The sequence below is a fragment of the Scophthalmus maximus genome, chromosome 3 (genome assembly GCF_022379125.1).
Source record: "Scophthalmus maximus strain ysfricsl-2021 chromosome 3, ASM2237912v1, whole genome shotgun sequence".
Classification (NCBI taxonomy): domain Eukaryota; kingdom Metazoa; phylum Chordata; class Actinopteri; order Pleuronectiformes; family Scophthalmidae; genus Scophthalmus; species Scophthalmus maximus.
In genome coordinates, this window is record NC_061517.1 from 28,533,792 (window position 1) to 28,551,787 (window position 17,996).

Genomic DNA, 17,996 nt, shown 5'->3' on the forward strand with positions numbered 1-17,996 from the left:
CCTAGTGTTTTCTGGCGGTTCGCGAAAAAAACTTGTTGGCACGTTACCGCCACCTGTCGACCGGGAGGGTGGACTGCACTGATATTTAGGTTTAACATTGAACATTAAGATTTTACGACGGAGTTAGGGGCCACATTGTGGGGAAAAAAATAAGAGTGTGACTCCGAGATTAAAGTCGTCAATTTATGAGAATAAAGTCATAATATTACGAGAATAAAGTCGTACTATTATGAGAATAAAGTCGTAAATATATAAGAATAAAGTTGTAAATTTATGAGAATGAAGTATAATATTACGAGAATAAAGCCATTATATTATGAGAATAAAGTCGTCAATTTTGAGAAAAAAGGAGTCAATTTATGAGAATGAAGTCAGAATGTAACAAGAATAAAGTCGTCCTATTACAAGAAAAGAAAGTCATAATATTTCAAGAAAAAAAATCATAATATTATGAGAATAAAGTCGTAATTTTACGAGGATTTAAAAAATAATTTTCGATTTCATATTTATTTTATTTACACATTATATTACGGAAATAAACAGCAACCCAGGAAACAGGCGTGAGCCCTGGCAACCGCGTTCTCTGGTGTGGTGCCGCACTGTAACATGAACGTTAATGTCGTATTATATGTTAAACGTTTATTAAAACGCTTTTGCTCGTTGACCCAGACTGAAGTTACAATTTCACAAAGTTTATCCAGGTTCCTCATTTTAATGCAGGAACTCTCATAATATTACGACTTTATTCTCGTAAATGTACGACTTTTTTCCTGCAATATTATGAATTTTTTTTTCTTGTTATAGTATTTATTCTCGTGATATTATGACTTTACTCTCAAAATGTTTCGACTCTTCTCAAAGTGTTCTCTCAATGTGGACAGTGGCCCTAATACTCCATCGTAAGATTTAGATTTAACATTTACGTTTAACATTTAGATTTATGTTTAACATTTTGATTTAATCTGATTCGATTTTTATTTAGAACAATAAACATCTCGAACAATAAACAACAGCAAAACAATCAGATCAAAACAAAAAGATAAAACACAAACAAACAAATCACTCAGATTCCATTAGAACAAAACAAGGATGCGTTCAAGAAGGAGCAGGCACAAACATAGTGCTGATATTTTTTGCATTTAGATTTAACATTGACGTTATATTTTTGTATATTATGTCACAAGTTCACAAATATTGCTGTAAATCTGGTCAAAAGTGAATAAAAAAATCCCTTTTTAATTTGTTGCTAAATGTGGCGAAGTGTTGCTGTTCGTTTCAGATATAACTGTAACATATCTAAAGATGAATGATGTTCGTGATAACTGTGTCTTAAGTTCTATGATAGCGCTGTTCCCGAGCAGCAACTTGTGAAGCCACGAAGAAGAAGAAGTCGCGGACATGCGCAGTGAGGCTTTCCCGGCGCTCGCTCGGACTCGAACGCGGCTGGGGGGCTGAGCCTGAGACCGCCCTGTACACGTGTCGGACTGTTTACCAACAGCTTACTGTCCATTTAAAATGGCTAACTCCAACTGGTCAGAACGAATAGTCAGACTCCTCCGTCGAATGAATAACTTCTATCTACCAGGTAGGCGAGCGGCGCTGGGTGTAGGCACGACACGAAGTGTGGTGTTGCACTGTAACTCCCCCGCCACTGTCCCCGCAGGCTCCTGTCGCGACAACGGCCTGAGGTTCGAGATAGACGGGCTGCAGGTCGGCTGGATCCCGCCTCACGTGGCCCCGCTGTTGACGCGGTACCCGGAGGTGTTCAGTCCGCCACACGGTGGCGCTGTGGCGCTGTGTCCGGGTCTGGACTCGTACGGGAGGAGGTCCGAGGCTGTGGACGCCGTGCTGCGCTCTCTCCGACGGGAGGGCTCCCTGACCTGCCTCCAGGGATGGAGGGACGAGGTGTGAGACGCGCACACGCACACACACGCACACACACACACACACACACACACACACACACACACACACAAAATGAGATTAAAACAGTCCACTCAATCGGTTCATTCCATACGAGGCTGACTGTGTGTGTGCAGGTTGCTGATCACCTCCGATGGCCGTGACCCAAAACATCATCATGGGGTTTTGGGAAACACGATTTGCATTTTTCACCATTTTGTGACATTTTATGGACCAAACAACTATTTGTTTAATCAAGAAAATAACCGACAGATTAATCAATTAAGAAAATAATCAGCCCTACTAATGCAAATGTTTTTACATACTGACCTGATAACCGCGATGACAGTGGTGGTACGTTCGCCCATCTCATATATTGTAACTTGGACTGTAAAAATCTGAATTAAATATTACTTTATATTTACAACATACTTACTTTTTTACTCTACTTGTTCCCAACAACATCACATGTATTGAAGTCAATCTGAAAAATGTTCATCTTTCAGAAGTACAGTGTGATGGCAAAATTCTCAGACCCTCCTCTGATGTGGATGGAAAGAGCAGCTACATGTAAGTCTTGACACAAAGTTTTCTCAATATCAGTGTTGTTTATAATACTTTATTTAACAGGAGCCATTGCACTACACAACCGTTAGCGTTAGCTATACAGCAAATTTTTGCATCTCTGGGTCCCGGGGCAGGAAGACAACACAACAATACAATTAATGGCAAATAACTGACAAAATGAACAAACAGAGCATCACATGTAAATCTTCATACATAATATACACGCCACAGTCTCCATGTTCGAAAACATTTCAGAAGGTCAATAATCACAGGAATAATAAGTCGTGTTTTAAGTGCTTAAGCCTGTGCTTTCTCTGATATGGGTGGAAATTGAGTTTTTCATATTCCTGCTGCTCTCAGAATGCTGATCGCCGTAAAGCAGTTGTCCTGAATTTAACTGAGCGATCACCTCTGATGCGATGCCGCACCACAGGTCTGTTTGGGGTGAAACGGTATGGAGTCCACATCAACGGTTACACCGTCAGTGACAGTGGGGAAGTCAGCATGTGGCTGGCACGACGCTCCCCAACTAAGCAGACGTACCCTGGACTGTTGGACAATTTGGTGAGTACAAACCAGACCCGCTTCCATAGTAGGTGCATAAAGCATCGATCATTAATGTGAATGAAGGGAATGACTCAACTTCAAAGTTTTCAGAAATGAATCAAGGAGGCTGATTTGTTTTGTCCTCGAAGGCAGCCGGCGGTTTGTCTGCAGGTCTTGGCATCAAACACACACTGGTCAAAGAATGTCAGGAGGAAGCGTGTATCCCAGCAGCCATCGCTGAGAAGGCTCGTCCTGTGACCACAATAAGGTGAGTTTGGATAAGTTTGGTCATATTCTAGTTTTTCTCCGAGACCGCTTCTCTGAGACTCTCTGTCAGGGTTTGCCCTTCAGGTCTTCACTAGAACCATCCTCATGGGCGGTGTCCTTCCGTCGTCATGATAGTGATGAGCCTCTTTAGACCTCATCACTAACCACGTCACTGTACTCTCCAGCTACACCTATGAGGACGAAGAGGGGGTGTTTGCGGAGAGTCAGTTTGTCTACGATTTGGAGCTTCCTCTCGAGTTCAAGCCCAGAGTAGGAGATGGAGAGGTGCAAGAGTTCTACCTCCTGCCCATGGACAAGGTCAGTACTGGATCAGACTACACCACCTGCCCCAGCTTTAAACAGCATCCTCTGAACACACCGAATTAAACAATCAAGCATAATATTAAACGTTTTTTTCATATCACACAGCCCTAGTGTGTAAACTACTTGCTATATTAATTCATGTTGTGGTATGTATGTTTGTTGTTACAAACTCCACCTTCTTTACTGTGTGCTCACTAAAGAGAACTGAATATAATAGAAATAGCAGAGGAGCGTTTGCTGATCACCCTGTTGTGGTTCCAGGTGAAAGAGCTGCTGGTCACAGATGACTTCAAACCCAACTGTGCCATGGTGGCCCTGGACTTCCTCATTAGACATTCATTTATTGAGCCCGACTCAGGTTTGTGAATATCCACAAAATATGTCGTCACCTTAGATCTTTTCTTCAGGACATATTGTGCTTGACTGTATGTTTCGTTTCAGAGCCATGCTATCAGGAGTTTGTGGCAGGACTCCATCAGACAGTATAGGGTGAAGCCGAGGACGATGATACCACGCGCTGTGTTATATTATTTACACGTGTCCCAGCAAACGGCCTCGCAGCAGCCGAGCTAAGTGTTGTTGCATGAGGAATCGTCCATCGAGAGCTGACTGAGCCTGGTAACTGGCGGCCAAACAGGGAGCTGAGCTGAGGGGAGGGTTCACGTGATGACGAATCTGGGACAAGACCACCCTGTCATCATGTATATGTACTGTACTGTGTTACATGTGCTGCACCGCAGTCACCTGTACAGGTGTGACGAGTTAGTGGGTGAACCTTGTAAAACTCTGAATATAAACACTGTTAACACACTTCTGCACGGATGGGACAGATGTCTTGTTTTCAGTTAGAATTTCAGAAATTCAATTTCAAAAATGTATTTTACCAGTTTTAATTGTGTCCATGTATTAATTGTCCATTCGTCTCCTGTCGTACGAATCCCCATCTTTTCTACGTAGTCAAAACAGAAAACAATATACATATATTGTGTGTGTGTGCGTGTGCGCATAGTCAGTACAACAGACCAGCCTTTCTCCCCAAAGCACAGTGGACAAACTCCCTATTCTGACCCTGCAAGTGGGTAAGAAAGAAATACAAAAATGTAAACGTTGGTTTCATAAAAAATAAGTTATCATTAAATTTGAACAAACAAAAGATCGTTATTTTGAAATTGTAAGATAAACACAGATCCTCATCTAGAAATTTATCATGTGAAAATTGAAAGGGTGTAAGGAATTAAGTTTTTGGGTGTCTTAATTGACCATAAATCCTGCTGGGAAGGCTGGGGGAACACATATAAAAGCAACTTACAAAAGATGCTCATTAGGATGATCAATAATGCAGGGTATCGCGATCACACAAACCCCTTTTTTTGTGGACCTTGTTAAATTCAATACTGCACAAATTGTGTTTAAAGTGATAAAAAAAACCTTTGCCAGGAAACCTACAAAACATGTTCCAGAACAGAGACGGGGGTTATGACTTAAGAGGGAATTTGAATTTATAACAACCTACAGTCCGAACTACTTCTCTTTTCTTTAAAAAATATATATATATATGTAATTTGAAGCTGTAAAGATCGAAGGTGCACAATCAGATAAGCTTCTGCTTCTTTCTGTCCCTTCTTGAAACCAAATAATGTACGTACAAGGTTTATGTTGACTGGAGATTTATATCATGGAAAATATTTCGTTTTTACTATGTTGTAATTGATATATTTTGACTCAGTTTTAGATAAATAAAGATCACATTTATGGTAAATGGCCCAGAGCAAACTGACATACGGGGTCGGTCATTGTTCAACTAACTGGAAATGTTTCTCATCCATCAGAGATGTATCCCCTCTTTTAAAAAATGTATTCAATTATTTACTTACTTGAATTTCAGAGTTTCGATTAATGCCATACTTCTTCTCTCTGGTTTGACTTTCAGTATTTAATTATTCCATCTTCAACATTTCATCTGTTTTTGTCTACCTACCCATGGTATTTCCTCATTTCAAATTCATGAGATTTACATCAGCATCTCATCAATTATGCATAATTTTGTTATTCTGTGCATAACAGAGGGGGGGGGGTTGTTGTTATTCTGTTAAGTATATTGTTGGTATTTAAAGTGCTCTATGAATAAAGTCTGATTGATTATTAGGATTAAAATGCATATCATTGGATTTTGAACAAAGTTTTGTTTGTTATGCAACTATGAACCCACTTGTGATTGGTGGACAAAAGCATGATTCATAATAAGTGAAACTGTTAATAAGAGATAACACACTTTGGTCATTCTTTGTTACAATTTAATACCTTTAGAATACGTTAAAAAAGACAACTGGAGAAATGTCAGGATACATTTGCATAAAAAAATAATATTACAAATGATCATCCTTAAGGAGTTACTCGCCTTTTCGCATTTCATAATTCGTCATCATATATTTTTCAAAGTGTATACCACACTGACTTCTTATTTAAAAGTTGTGTGCAAATAATACAACGCAAGCCAGTAGAATATCACAACGCTAATGTAACATACGACAGCGTAGAGAGCAGAAGAACAGTGATTCCACCAACAATCACTTCTCCAACAGAAACACTGAAGCCCAACACTTCCTGCAAATGTTTCAAATTAAAAGTCTAAAGGTAAAAAGGAAATGTAATGGGGAGATCTTTAATGTGAAACATTAAAAGGAATAATAAAAGTGTTTGTGTTGAAAAGAGGAACGATGTTGTGTTGGAAACAGCGCTATAGAAATGTACGTTATAGTGAATTTGTCAGGTCGACGAGTGTTCAGTTGGATTAGCATCAAATAAAAATCAATCACAAGAACAAGAGGAATCTTATGAGAAGATTATGACCTGAGAACTCAAGTCTTCTCTAAAATCAGTCCGTTGATAACAAGGCGTGGTCCTCTCTGAAGGTTTTCAAGGGTTTGCAGTAACTGTGCAGAGGGCGGTTAAGTTTCATTAAAACTTTAATACCCAACTGCACACGGTGTTTTCACACTTTTATAGTTAAAGTCAATCAATTTATATCAATTACCAATCAAGTATAAAACACTCAAATAAGTCGGTCTCATCGCCATCATGTATTTATACTCGACTGCAAACAATAAAACTCTTTTAGCTTTTTTAAATGAATGAAAATTGGAACAAATGTGGGTCCATACGAAGTTAGTTTGGTCAGACTTGGGAAATGAAGGAGAATGAAAAACTGAAAGAAAAGCAGTCGCACTGTTCCCAGATAAACATCTGTGTCCCTGTGGTCTCAAGAACTGGAGTTACAGTAGAGTGTGAGTGAGCTCTTCCCTCCCCTTAAACACAAGACACCGTATTTCTATTTGAAAGCTAAAAGCTATAACCTTGAACATTAATGTATATGTTCGCCCTTTACATTGCATTGGATGGACCATCCTTTTTTTCGTTTTCTCTCCTTCACCCAGTTTCATCCCTGGAACTCCCCAGTCAGTTGTGCCCACCCTGATGGGGATGTTTTTTCTTGGCCTCTTGTGTTTCCCCATTTCCTCATCATCATGTGTCACACTCTATAGAAGGCAGCAGCCACTCTTCTTGCCTCGCCTCTTAGCCTGCAGCGCCGCCCTGGTGGCCATTTCAAACACCTCCCTCACGCCGTCCTTCGTCTTGGCCGAGCACTCCAGGTAACCGAAGGCGTTGATCCGATTGGCCATGTCCCTCGCCTCGTCCGACTTCACCGGTTCCTGAGTGTGGGAAAAAAATCAAGAGGGAAAATCAGCTCAACTAACACAGTGAAGAGTTTAGTGTAGAAACACTTGTTAAAATACTTTCAGCGCCACTTGGAAAACACTGTATGGTCACTGTCATTGTCAGTCACAATCTGGGACGACTCTGTTGTATGATCTCTCTACATCTTTGTATCTTTTTAGCAGTTGGTATATAAATGTATCGTTACTTCAACCTATTTCTACAGGCGTCCACAACTCAGACACTCTGTGTCCTTTAACTCGGATTCCTCCCTCCTTTGTCACTCTCCGTCCTTACTATGGGTCGTTAGATACCGATAATTACTAGTCCAAGAGACCAATATTTGTTGCAGTAAAAAAGTGTCAAAAGGCGTTAAAATTTAAAATAATACAAACTCTTAACACAAAACTTTGTTGAAATGCCTTGAAGCATCTGATTCATTCACAGAACCTTTCAACATGACCTTAAGCCAAAAAGTGCAGGGAGCTGTCAGCAGCATATTATGAAGTTGAACAAAAAAAACATGGACGGGACATTGATAAAGTTCAGAGAGCAGTGACAGCGGCTGCATCAGAACCAGATTAGCACGTTTTAAAATGAAATGATCTTATCGGCAAATTGGCTTAAAAAATGGCCAATACCGTTAATCATACAAAAATTTAATATATGCCGATATATCGATATCGAAAAAATTTTGCTCTGTAATATCGGCATCGGCCCCAAAAATCCAATATTGGTAAGACTCTAAAATATATGCAAGCAAAAATGTATTTTGCAGGCAGTTTAATTCATGTACACTAACACAAACTCTGGTTCTGTGCACTGTCAGACCAATCAGACAATCAGGATTGACTTTCTCCAATCAATATCAACGACAAATATAACGCTGTGCCATGTTTGGGGGGCGTGAAGGCAAACTTGAGTGAGCACAGAGCCAGAGTTTGTGAGTGTACATTAATAAAACATCGTGAAAGGGGTTATTATTGCACATTATTATGGATAATGGTAGACATTTATTGAACACAGAATAGATTTTTATCCACTCAAACAAAATAATTTTTCGCTATATGTGTGTGTGTGTGTGTGTGTGTGTGTGTGTATATATATATATATCTCTTAAAAATATAATATATATATAAAATATATATATATATATAAAATATTTTCCTGTGCTCCGTTTCTCAAGTTGCTCGCTCAGTAAAGACACACAAATATAACGCCATATTTTTCTCGTCCTTTGGAATAACTTTGATGGAAAAAAATCAACCAAATTATATGTTTGCTGTTCAACTTCTCAGAAGTTTAGGAAGTCAACTTCTGCCAACACATTCAGATCCGACCGCGTCCTCAACTCTGATCTGTTTTCTCTTCATATGCTGGGAAGCTCCGTTAAAAAGAATAAGTTCAGCAATAATTTAAGAAGTTAAGTAATAATGACAGGACAGTAATAATAACCTCTACTTTTTACTGACTTCTCCATCTATCTCAACAAAAAAAAATCTTTTGAGTAATTTATCAAGTACAAATTCCAATTATCGCTGGGTTATCCTTCTCCTATGACAGTATCTGCCTTTCTGTGTTTCATATTATTCATAACCTTAGTTTTTTGTTGTTGGTCTGACATCAAGAGTTTAACAATAACTAGTGATGTGCATTTATATGTATTTTTGACATGCACCAATTGATACAGATTATTTCCTTTCTAAATAAATGTAAATTAAAAAAATTATACATTTCTAAATTAAAAACAGATACATTAATAATAAAAAATAATAATCCGTTGCAACCCTTCAGTCATGTACAGGGAAAAATGTTTGTGGGACTATCTACATTTGGTAGGACTATCATGAACCTAAAGTCATAATTTTTATAAACGTGAAGCTGGATAAATAGAATAAAACAAAGGCCTCACTCACCTGTTTCATCTTAGCCAACTCTCGACGCGTGTGCTCATCGTTCCGCAGGTCTTTCTTGTTTCCCACGAGAATAATTGGCACGTTGGGACAGAAGTGTTTGACCTCGGGAGTCCACTTCTCCGGAATATTCTCTGCATCAGGCACAAAGTGTCCGTGTTGAATGTGGAGCGAGTGGAAATTAGGCATCTGTCAGAAACAATGGCGCAGGAGGAAATCTCACCTAAACTGTCCGGGCTGTCGATGGAGAAGCACATGAGGATGACGTCTGTATCTGGATAGGAGAGAGGCCTCAGTCGGTCGTAGTCCTCCTGACCCGCAGTGTCCCAGAGAGCCAGCTCCACCTACAGGAGCAGAGGACATTAATACGTACATAATGTACATCACAACACCAGCATCTCTTCGTCAGGATGTCACTGCACTCATTCTGAGGGTAGCTGCTTTCAGACAGGCACTGAAGTCTGGACATTTTCCTGAAATTTTACAGTTGAGCTGTATGTGAAAATGCAAAAGTTCGCAAATGATGCTCCAGCTGTTTGCAGACTTGAACTCTTGAGTTTGCCTCATGACCATCAAAGCACGACATTGTTCCGAGTCAGATGCCTTCATTTTCATGTCTGAAAACAGCTATGGTGTGTGCTCATTGTAAAAAAAGAAATCTTCGATCCTACATAGCGAGGATGTTGGCATACGATCCAGCAGCCAACGTGGCATCTACATTTGTCTATGGATAAATCTGCCAGGCCAAAATATAAACCAGTATTATTTTTACTCCAGGTGCATCGGTATCAGTGTGTATGTCGGGAAATTACAGATATTTCAAACCAAGTAATTTAAAATCAGTGTCAGTGCATCTTTGTCCACACTGTTTATCATGCATTTGTTTAAAACACATCACTTCCATCAAATATATTATATTCTTTTTTTTTAATCTGCATGAATGCTCAGCCTGTACTGTGAAACAAACCCTAAGTTATTAAAGTAATACAATACAAATGGATAATAATTCACAGCTTACCTGTTTACCATCCACCTCGATGTCAGCCACATAGTTCTCAAACACCGTGGGGACATAGACCTCAGGGAACTGATCTTTGCTGAACACGATGAGGAGACAGGTTTTGCCACAGGCGCCGTCACCGACTATCACTAGTTTCTTTCTGATAGCAGCCATCTGAAAGAATGAAGAGAGACACTGACTCTGTTATTTACTCTGGGCATTCACACCCAAGACAAGCCTGCAGGGTAATGATGGAGCACGACGGAATAGGGTCCAGGAAAGCTGGTGTGAGTTACAGATCAATGACTTTGTAGGTTTTGCAACAGCGGTAAACAGTCAGAAAAAGACTTGAATTGATAAAACTCTGGAAACTTGCAAGGGGCAAACAAAATGCTTTGTCGGATGACAGCAAATTGCTTCGCAGACAAAATTGAGTAAATGTAAACTTAATCGCAAGACAACCTTGTGTTTTTTAGTGACCCTCATTGTGCCAAGGGGTCATGAAGTTGTCAATCTGAACACAGCCTAAAGCTCAAAGTCAAGCTTTAAGATTTAATTAATTTTATTTGTCGAGATAGAGAAACACAACAGTTCGCATTATGAGTGAATACTTGGTGACAGCGGAGAGAAACAAACTCCATTTTAACAGGAAGGAACCTCAGGGAGAGAGAGCAAATATTCTGACACTGACACATTCCTGGCATATGCTGTGCATAACATCTGCAATCCATTGTTTTCTATGCGAGCCCACGCGCTGACGTCACTTTGACATGCTTCACTGTGACTTTTCTATGATACTTCCCTGTCCTAACTGTCCAATGCTGATGTGCGTCAAAGCAGCAACTTTATCAGACGCGCCTCCCAGACAGTGGACTAAGACTACTTGTGTGCCACTGGCATCAGCAGAGGTGTGTCAGATGACCCCCCCCCCACATATGAGCTGCTGTGAGTTGCACTTGAGACAAGAGGTAAGAGTAAGAGCTACATTTAATGAAAAACTGGCATAATTCATGGTAATCCAGCAGATATTTCATATATTTCAGTCGGGGCCAAAGTAGTTTATTGACCCAAATTAATCCTGGCATGAAACAAACACACTGTATGTATAAAAGACTTATGTAAAAACCTTCCCTTGAGTCATGCCTTTTGTGTGGCTATGCACATTAGTGTTCGACTGATTTATCAGCCGGCCGATTGTATCGGCCGATGATTGCGTTTTTTACATGTATCGGCATCGTATTTGCTACGTTCGCCGATTGTTTTTTTTGGGAGGGCAGATCCGGTCCCCTATCGGGCCCGGCCCCGCTCTCTCCGGAACCATTTACCCAGCGCCGTCACGGTGCCTCTGTCCTAGGCTGCCGCGCTGCGCGCCCGCCAGGTACCAGCTCTTCCTTCTCCTCCGGAGAGCGGGAGGGGGATTCAATGTCTCCCACCCCGCCGCACCTCCTCCGACTTCTCGCTGGCTCCGGCCGGCTTAGTCCTGGGTCGCGGTGGACGGAGCGCCCGGTGGGTTTGTGTCTTTCTCCTTTTTCTCCAGACCCTTTGCCTCATGGAAATTGACTTTTTAATCTCGGGGGGGCCGCCACCAACGGACGGGAGCGGGGCTCGTGGTTGCTGTTTTACGCATCCTCCACGTCCTCAAGCTCTCTCTCCCAGTCGGCTGGCTCTTCTCCCCCGTACCCTCCTTCTCTTCCCCGCCTTTCCCCTATGTGCTTCAGCAGGCTGGGACTGGCGGCGCCCCCCGTCGAGCCCCGCACAGAGTCGGGCGCGGCTGCCGGTGGACTTTTTTAGTCTCTGCGCTGACCGCGCCGCAGGCTTTGCGCAGGGCATCCCGAGATGCTCCAGAGCAACGTGAGCCTCGTCTCCCTCTACCCCAGGGAGGCGAGCCACGGCCTTGGCCATAACCCCACTTTGACTAAGACCTCAGATCAGACGGGCAACCCGCTGAATTTAATTCTATTTAACTATTAAATTGAGGGAGCAAAAGAAGTATCGGCTCCAAATATCGGCTCAAGAAAATCGGCAGTCCGTTTCGGTCATCGGCTAAGGCTGATGAAAAAAAAATCTGTATCGGCATCGGCCCTAAAAAATCTGTATCGGTCGATCCCTAATGCACATCACTACCAACACAACCCCCCCCCCAAAAAAATTATATAAATATAATACTGATATGTAGGCCTGACAAAAAACAGGGGATAATGCATAATTTATGTTTGGTGAAAAGTCAATTCAATGAATAAAAAAACATGCGGCAAAAACAGTATAACATGATCATTAACCGAATGACTCTTCTTCCTCTGATCAAACATAATTTAATTCAACACAGAGACCTTGGATATGATTTGGATTTGGTTTTTGCATACTTTCATAAAATAAGGTCTGCAGAGAGCCCGACCGATATGGATTATTGGGGGCCGATGCCGATATCGACATTAGGAAGTTAAAGATTCCTGATACTGATACATGGCCGATATATATATTTATTTTTATCTATCAATGATCCATAATTTGTTGTTATCCAACCTTTATGACAAAGAAACGAAATTGAGGCTTGATACTTTAGTTTAACCATAAACTTTATCATAAATGACTATATATTGAAGAAATATACAAATACAACTTAATAAATAGAACTTGAATGTAAACATAAATGCCCATTTAACGGCTCTGATCATATCGGTCGGGCCCTGAACATCTCGTACCAATGCGTCTGTGAAAGGCTCATATCGGAACATCGGCCAACAGATATATCGGTCGGGCTCTACTACAACCAAGTGATCTGACGATCTTTGGTTATTGCTGTCACCGTTTCACACCCGAGCTTCTCTCGCGTCACGAAGGAGTAGACGCTCGTGTGTGAACAAGCCTCCGATCTGTCCAGAGGTTCTGACGTTGTGACGAGCACTTCACTTCCTCCTCGCCTCTGACATGACGGGCCACCGTCTCTGTCCACGTCACGTCGCCAACCTCAATGTGACCTCGTGTTTCTTCTGGTCTGTGTGAGGCTGTGGAGCAGAAGCTAACTTCCAGCTAGCCGCGGCTCGTGCGCCCGTCTGAGGAAGCTCGGCTGTTAGCTTGCTAACTTGGCATAGTTGTCGGGACAGCTGGCCTCTTGTCAGACTGGACACGTCACGTTCTCAAACCGCGATGTGTTGGTTGAACCCAGTTGCTACCTGCACACACATAGCTACGAAGAAGACCGCGCTCGCCACCAGTCACTAAAACACAACTTTGACCGTTTTTTATCAGAGATACTTGCCTTTCTTTCGTTTTCCTGTCGGACCTCACAGTCCCGCCCCCCGACAGCGTCACGGAGACGGTGCCCGCCCATTGGACATACTCCCAGCCAATGGAACACGGCGAAATCATGATGCACAGTGACATAGACAAAATCTTCAAAACCAGAGGTTCTACATTGGGATCTTCTTCTTCTTCTTCTCTTATTGTTTTATGGCGGTTGGCAATCAAGGAAATGGTGCATTACCGCCACCAACTGGTAAGGAGTGTGGATCGGAATCACTAAATACAAATCCAAACAAAACAAAAAAACAACACAAAAACAAAAAACAACCAAAACAAAAAACAAAACAAAAACAAAAACAACCAAAACAAAACAAAACGTACAATATGATTAGATTCTCCCTAACACCTTTATTTCCCCGAGGTACTGTATTAAATGACTATAACATTCATTATGTGAATCTTGCTGTAAAATATTTCATCTTGATCTTCTCAGGTTCTGTCTGAGTCGTGTTCTCTCTGTCCCATATTTTTGACAGTGTACCATGATGTGTTCTATTTTTTCCTCTTGTCCGCAATTGTCACAGTTTCCTGAGTTATGTTTTCCTATTTTGGAAAAGTGTACTATTAAGTCCAGTATGCCCAAATCTGAGTCTTGTAATGATTGTCTCCTCTTTTCTACTTCTTCTTGTACTTCTCATCTCTCCCACTTTCTTTTGCACTCTGTAATAACATCTCCCTTTCCTTTCCTTCTCCCACTGTTTTTGCCAAATGCTTCTCAATTTCTGTTTTATCACTCCCCTAATTTCTGTTGTGCTAATGTTCACGTGATGTCAATTTGTGTTTTTCTGGTCGCCTGCTTTGCAATTTTGTCTGCAATTTCATTTCCTACACCCAAATGTGCTGGAACCCAAAGAAATTGTACTCTGAGACCCATCATATTGATTTTGTACAGTGTTTGTTGTATTTCTATTAAAATGTCTTTCCTGCTGTCTGTGTGGCTGCTACTAATACTGAGTAATGATGAGCTTGAGTCAGAACAAATTATTTTTTTTCATTGGTCTTACTTCTTCCACCCATTGTACTGCTAAAAGAATTGCCAACATCTCCCCAGTGTATATTGATAACCCATCACTGATTCTTTTCCCACTTGTGACATTGAACTCTGGTACTGATACTGCTGTTGCTACTTTACCATCAGAGCTTTTGGATGTGTCTGTATATATCTTTACATAACCATAATAACTATCAATTCGTTCCTGTACACTGAACCAGTTAAACTTTTGTCTATTCTTTTCTAAAAGTGTTAAATCCACTGTGGCATCTGGGAGTATCCAAGGTGGAATTACAGACATTGGTACTGTTGGACTGACATTCAACGTATGTACTTGTCGTTTCTCACATTTCCTTTGAACTTCCCATCCAAAACTTCTCATTCTCCTCTTCTCCATCTCCCAACAGGGTTTAAGAATATCCTGTGCTGGATGATCCTCCCTGTGCCCTTGTAACCGTTCCCAATAACTTATTTCTAATTGTATTCTCCTCATTTCAAGTGACATTTCCCCCATTTCTACTTGTAACGCTGCTGATGGTGTTGATTTAAATGCCCCTGTACACAATCTTAGTGTCTGATATTGAATCGTGTCTAACCTTTGTAATGTTGCTTTTGCTGCTGACCCATATACAATGCACCCATAATCCAGAACTGATCTGATCAGGCCTGTGTAGATGGCCTTCATCGCTGCTCTGTCAGCCCCCCACTCCTGTCCCACCAAACACCTCATCACATTCAGTACCTTTTTGCATTTATCTATTACTTTTTGAATATGCACCTTCCATGTTAATTTCTCATCATACCATATCCCCAAAAACCTAAACTGTTTCAATCTCTCTATTTCCTGGTTGTACAATTTTACTTTAATTTCATTATTAATTCTTTTATTTGTAAAACACATTACTTTAGTCTTTTGAACAGCAAATTTAAAACCCCATTTATGTGACCATTCTTCCACTTTCTTAATGGATTCCTGCATTTTCTTTACCACAAACTCTACATTTCTACCCCTTTTCCAAATTGCACCATCGTCTGCAAATAATGACACCCCCATTCCATTCTCTACCCCCACAAAAATATAATTTATCATTATGGAAAATATCAGTGGGCTCACTATACTCCCTTGCGGTGTTCCATTTTCTATTTCAAATTTTTCGGATTCTCTCCTTCCTACACTTACTTGAATTATTCTTTTGTTTAAAAAGTCTTTAACCCATCTAAATATCCGTCCTTTGATTCCTAGTTGCTTAAGTTTTATTAGCAATCCTTCTCTCCACATCTTATCATATGCTTTTTCTATATCAAAGAAGACCGCAACTACACTCTCTCTATTAACCTGAGCTTTCCTTATTTCATTTTCTAAGCATAGAGCTGGGTCCAGAGTATTTCTTACATTGGGATCTTGCCCTCATTTTGCTTTTTGTCAATACAGATGATTTGGTATTACACTGCCCTAAAGTTTGGAGACTTGGGGCGGATTTTAAAAACAAGGGTGAAAAGCTGAAGCAGCAGAGGCTGGGATTTACCAGACAGAAGTTCCTAGGGTCTGGATCCTACACTTCCCAGAATGCAACTCAACTGTGGCTGTTGTTAGAGCCTGCTTGCCTTTTTCATAAATAAAAAAAAAATAATAATTCATGACCCCTGTGTGAAACAAAGGCTTCCTGCCAGCAAACCTGGAGTCCAAAGCTGAAAAAAAACCCATTGTGGTTGTTATCCCAGTGTGAAAATGAGAAAAACTTGTCGCTCAGATAGGCACCCACTTGCCTGTACCCTTGGGAGAGATGATTACTCGCCTGCTAGTTTCCCAGGACATGACAGTATATCCTCACATTCAGCTCCCTGGTGAACTGAAACTGTGCATGCTCAGCTAAGTCATCCACAAGCTCACATTGTCTCTGTCTCGCAAGACAGGATTTTTGAAATCTAAAGGATCACTCCGCCATTGCACACATAAAGGTCGGTTTACTTGTTATATTCAGACCCAAATTCAGTCGTTTAATGGTCCCTGTGGCAGTGAGAAAAATAACTGCTGATGTCATTGGGCCACAGAATGTCTGTGTTTTAAGCGTGAGGCATCATGGGGAATATAGGATCCAGTGTTTTGGAACTTTGCACACACTTGTGATTTAATATCGTGATATTTCAGCCTCTGCAGAAATAATTCTGACCATTATTTTAGTTTCTGTATTGTTTCATTTTCCAATCTGTCTCTCGCAAATTCCTGGCTGCGTAGAAGTGCAATACTAAATCACCTGAATGCCCCTCAGATCTTCAGCAAAAGTCTGATGAAACATTTTCCCTGTATCTATTGTTGTCATTTTGCATAATTTTAGACCCACATGAATTTAAGATATTGTTTTAATGCACGTCACGGCTCTGAGGTCTACATGATGTGTTTGCTGTGCTTTCACAGGCTCTCTCGCCCAGCCTGTTCAGGGAGTGATTTGCTGAAAAAAGGATCCTCTGCCTGACAGGAACACCAGACTCCTCCCTGGTTGAGAAGATGCACAGTAAATATGTGAGTTTTTTCTTTTTAAGATAATAATAATAATAATAATATATTGAATTTATAAGGCGCTTTTCAAGTACCCAAAGCACTGTAATATATCTCCAGCTGACACCAACAGTTTTATATCAAATATTTAGGCAAACTTATAAATAATCATATTTTTCAAAATATCATTAGAAAATCACACCCCTTTTGTATTGGGCATATATTTTTATTTTATCATAATGTAACCATTATTACTTGTTTTCCAGGTGCACAGTCATCTTGTGAAAACAGAGTCTTAATGCTAGCATTCTGCTACTGCATGATAATTGGTCAGGGATTTTACAACTGACTGCTACAAGACATTGTCCTCGATAGCACAGAGTGGAAAGGGAATGAAGGGAATCACCCACTAAAGCAGGACCAGCAGGATTGTCATGTTTGACAGCCATATGTAAATCTGGTTACTTACTGGTCATGGTGGTATTATTAACTAGATTCCATGCTCACACAAAAACCAAAATGGTGACTGCCATATAATCAATAACACTTACAGATAGCAGTTTCACTTAGATTAAAAGGCCTAAAATCCAATCTAATGGAACTATCACTATTGTCTCTATCCCTTATATTGGAAACATTAAGAATTTTTGATGTTGTTTGTTTGTTTTTTACACCATATGCATAATATTTTGAGACTACAGCTCCATAGGCCACCATTCATTATGTTCCTTCTTGTGAGCACCTCCAACAGGAACCTGGAAGTTGTGAAAGAGGAAATTCTCCAGACTTTAAATAGTCTCTGGTCATATAGCATTTTGGCATTATTATGCTAACATATTAATTGTGAGGATGTTAGCATGCTAATGTTAGCAAGACTAATCAAAACGTTGGCTCTGAGGGAGGCGGACCCTCAATTGGCAGGCAGCTAGAGTGTTTACAAATGATGCTTAGTGCTTTTCTTTAGTTGTGTGC

At 40.6% G+C, this 17,996-nt stretch overlaps 2 protein-coding genes and 1 long non-coding RNA gene across 4 annotated transcripts; 2 read left to right on the forward strand and 1 right to left on the reverse strand.

Annotated features, from left to right (window-relative positions):
* The first annotated feature begins 1,405 nt into the window (after positions 1 to 1,405).
* On the forward strand, positions 1,406 to 5,760 carry tpk2 (thiamin pyrophosphokinase 2). The gene is made up of 8 exons (XM_035644239.2): positions 1,406 to 1,585; positions 1,664 to 1,905; positions 2,409 to 2,472; positions 2,903 to 3,033; positions 3,165 to 3,283; positions 3,468 to 3,600; positions 3,868 to 3,964; positions 4,048 to 5,760. Exons 1-8 carry the CDS (start codon positions 1,516 to 1,518, stop codon positions 4,092 to 4,094), a joined length of 903 nt encoding a protein of 300 aa, XP_035500132.2. The 5' UTR covers positions 1,406 to 1,515; the 3' UTR covers positions 4,095 to 5,760.
* A 123-nt stretch (positions 5,761 to 5,883) lies between these two features.
* On the reverse strand, positions 5,884 to 13,633 carry LOC118316432 (rho-related GTP-binding protein RhoA-C). Of its 2 annotated transcripts, none has more exons than XM_035644240.2 (5): positions 13,493 to 13,633; positions 10,252 to 10,407; positions 9,457 to 9,577; positions 9,237 to 9,367; positions 5,884 to 7,316 (listed from the first exon to the last, which is right to left on the reverse strand). In XM_035644240.2, exons 1-5 carry the CDS (start codon positions 13,562 to 13,564, stop codon positions 7,143 to 7,145), a joined length of 654 nt encoding a protein of 217 aa, XP_035500133.1. In that variant the 5' UTR covers positions 13,565 to 13,633; the 3' UTR covers positions 5,884 to 7,142. The 2 variants fall into 2 exon arrangements, with proteins under 2 accessions (XP_035500133.1, XP_035500134.1); XM_035644241.2 differs by lacking the exon at positions 13,493 to 13,633 and adding an exon at positions 13,040 to 13,064.
* Positions 13,592 to 17,032, forward strand: LOC118316433. Its single transcript, XR_004795200.2, has 4 exons — positions 13,592 to 13,729; positions 14,778 to 14,853; positions 14,935 to 14,977; positions 16,944 to 17,032. It is a non-coding gene; the product is annotated as an uncharacterized LOC118316433 (long non-coding RNA).
* The last annotated feature ends 964 nt before the right edge of the window (positions 17,033 to 17,996 follow it).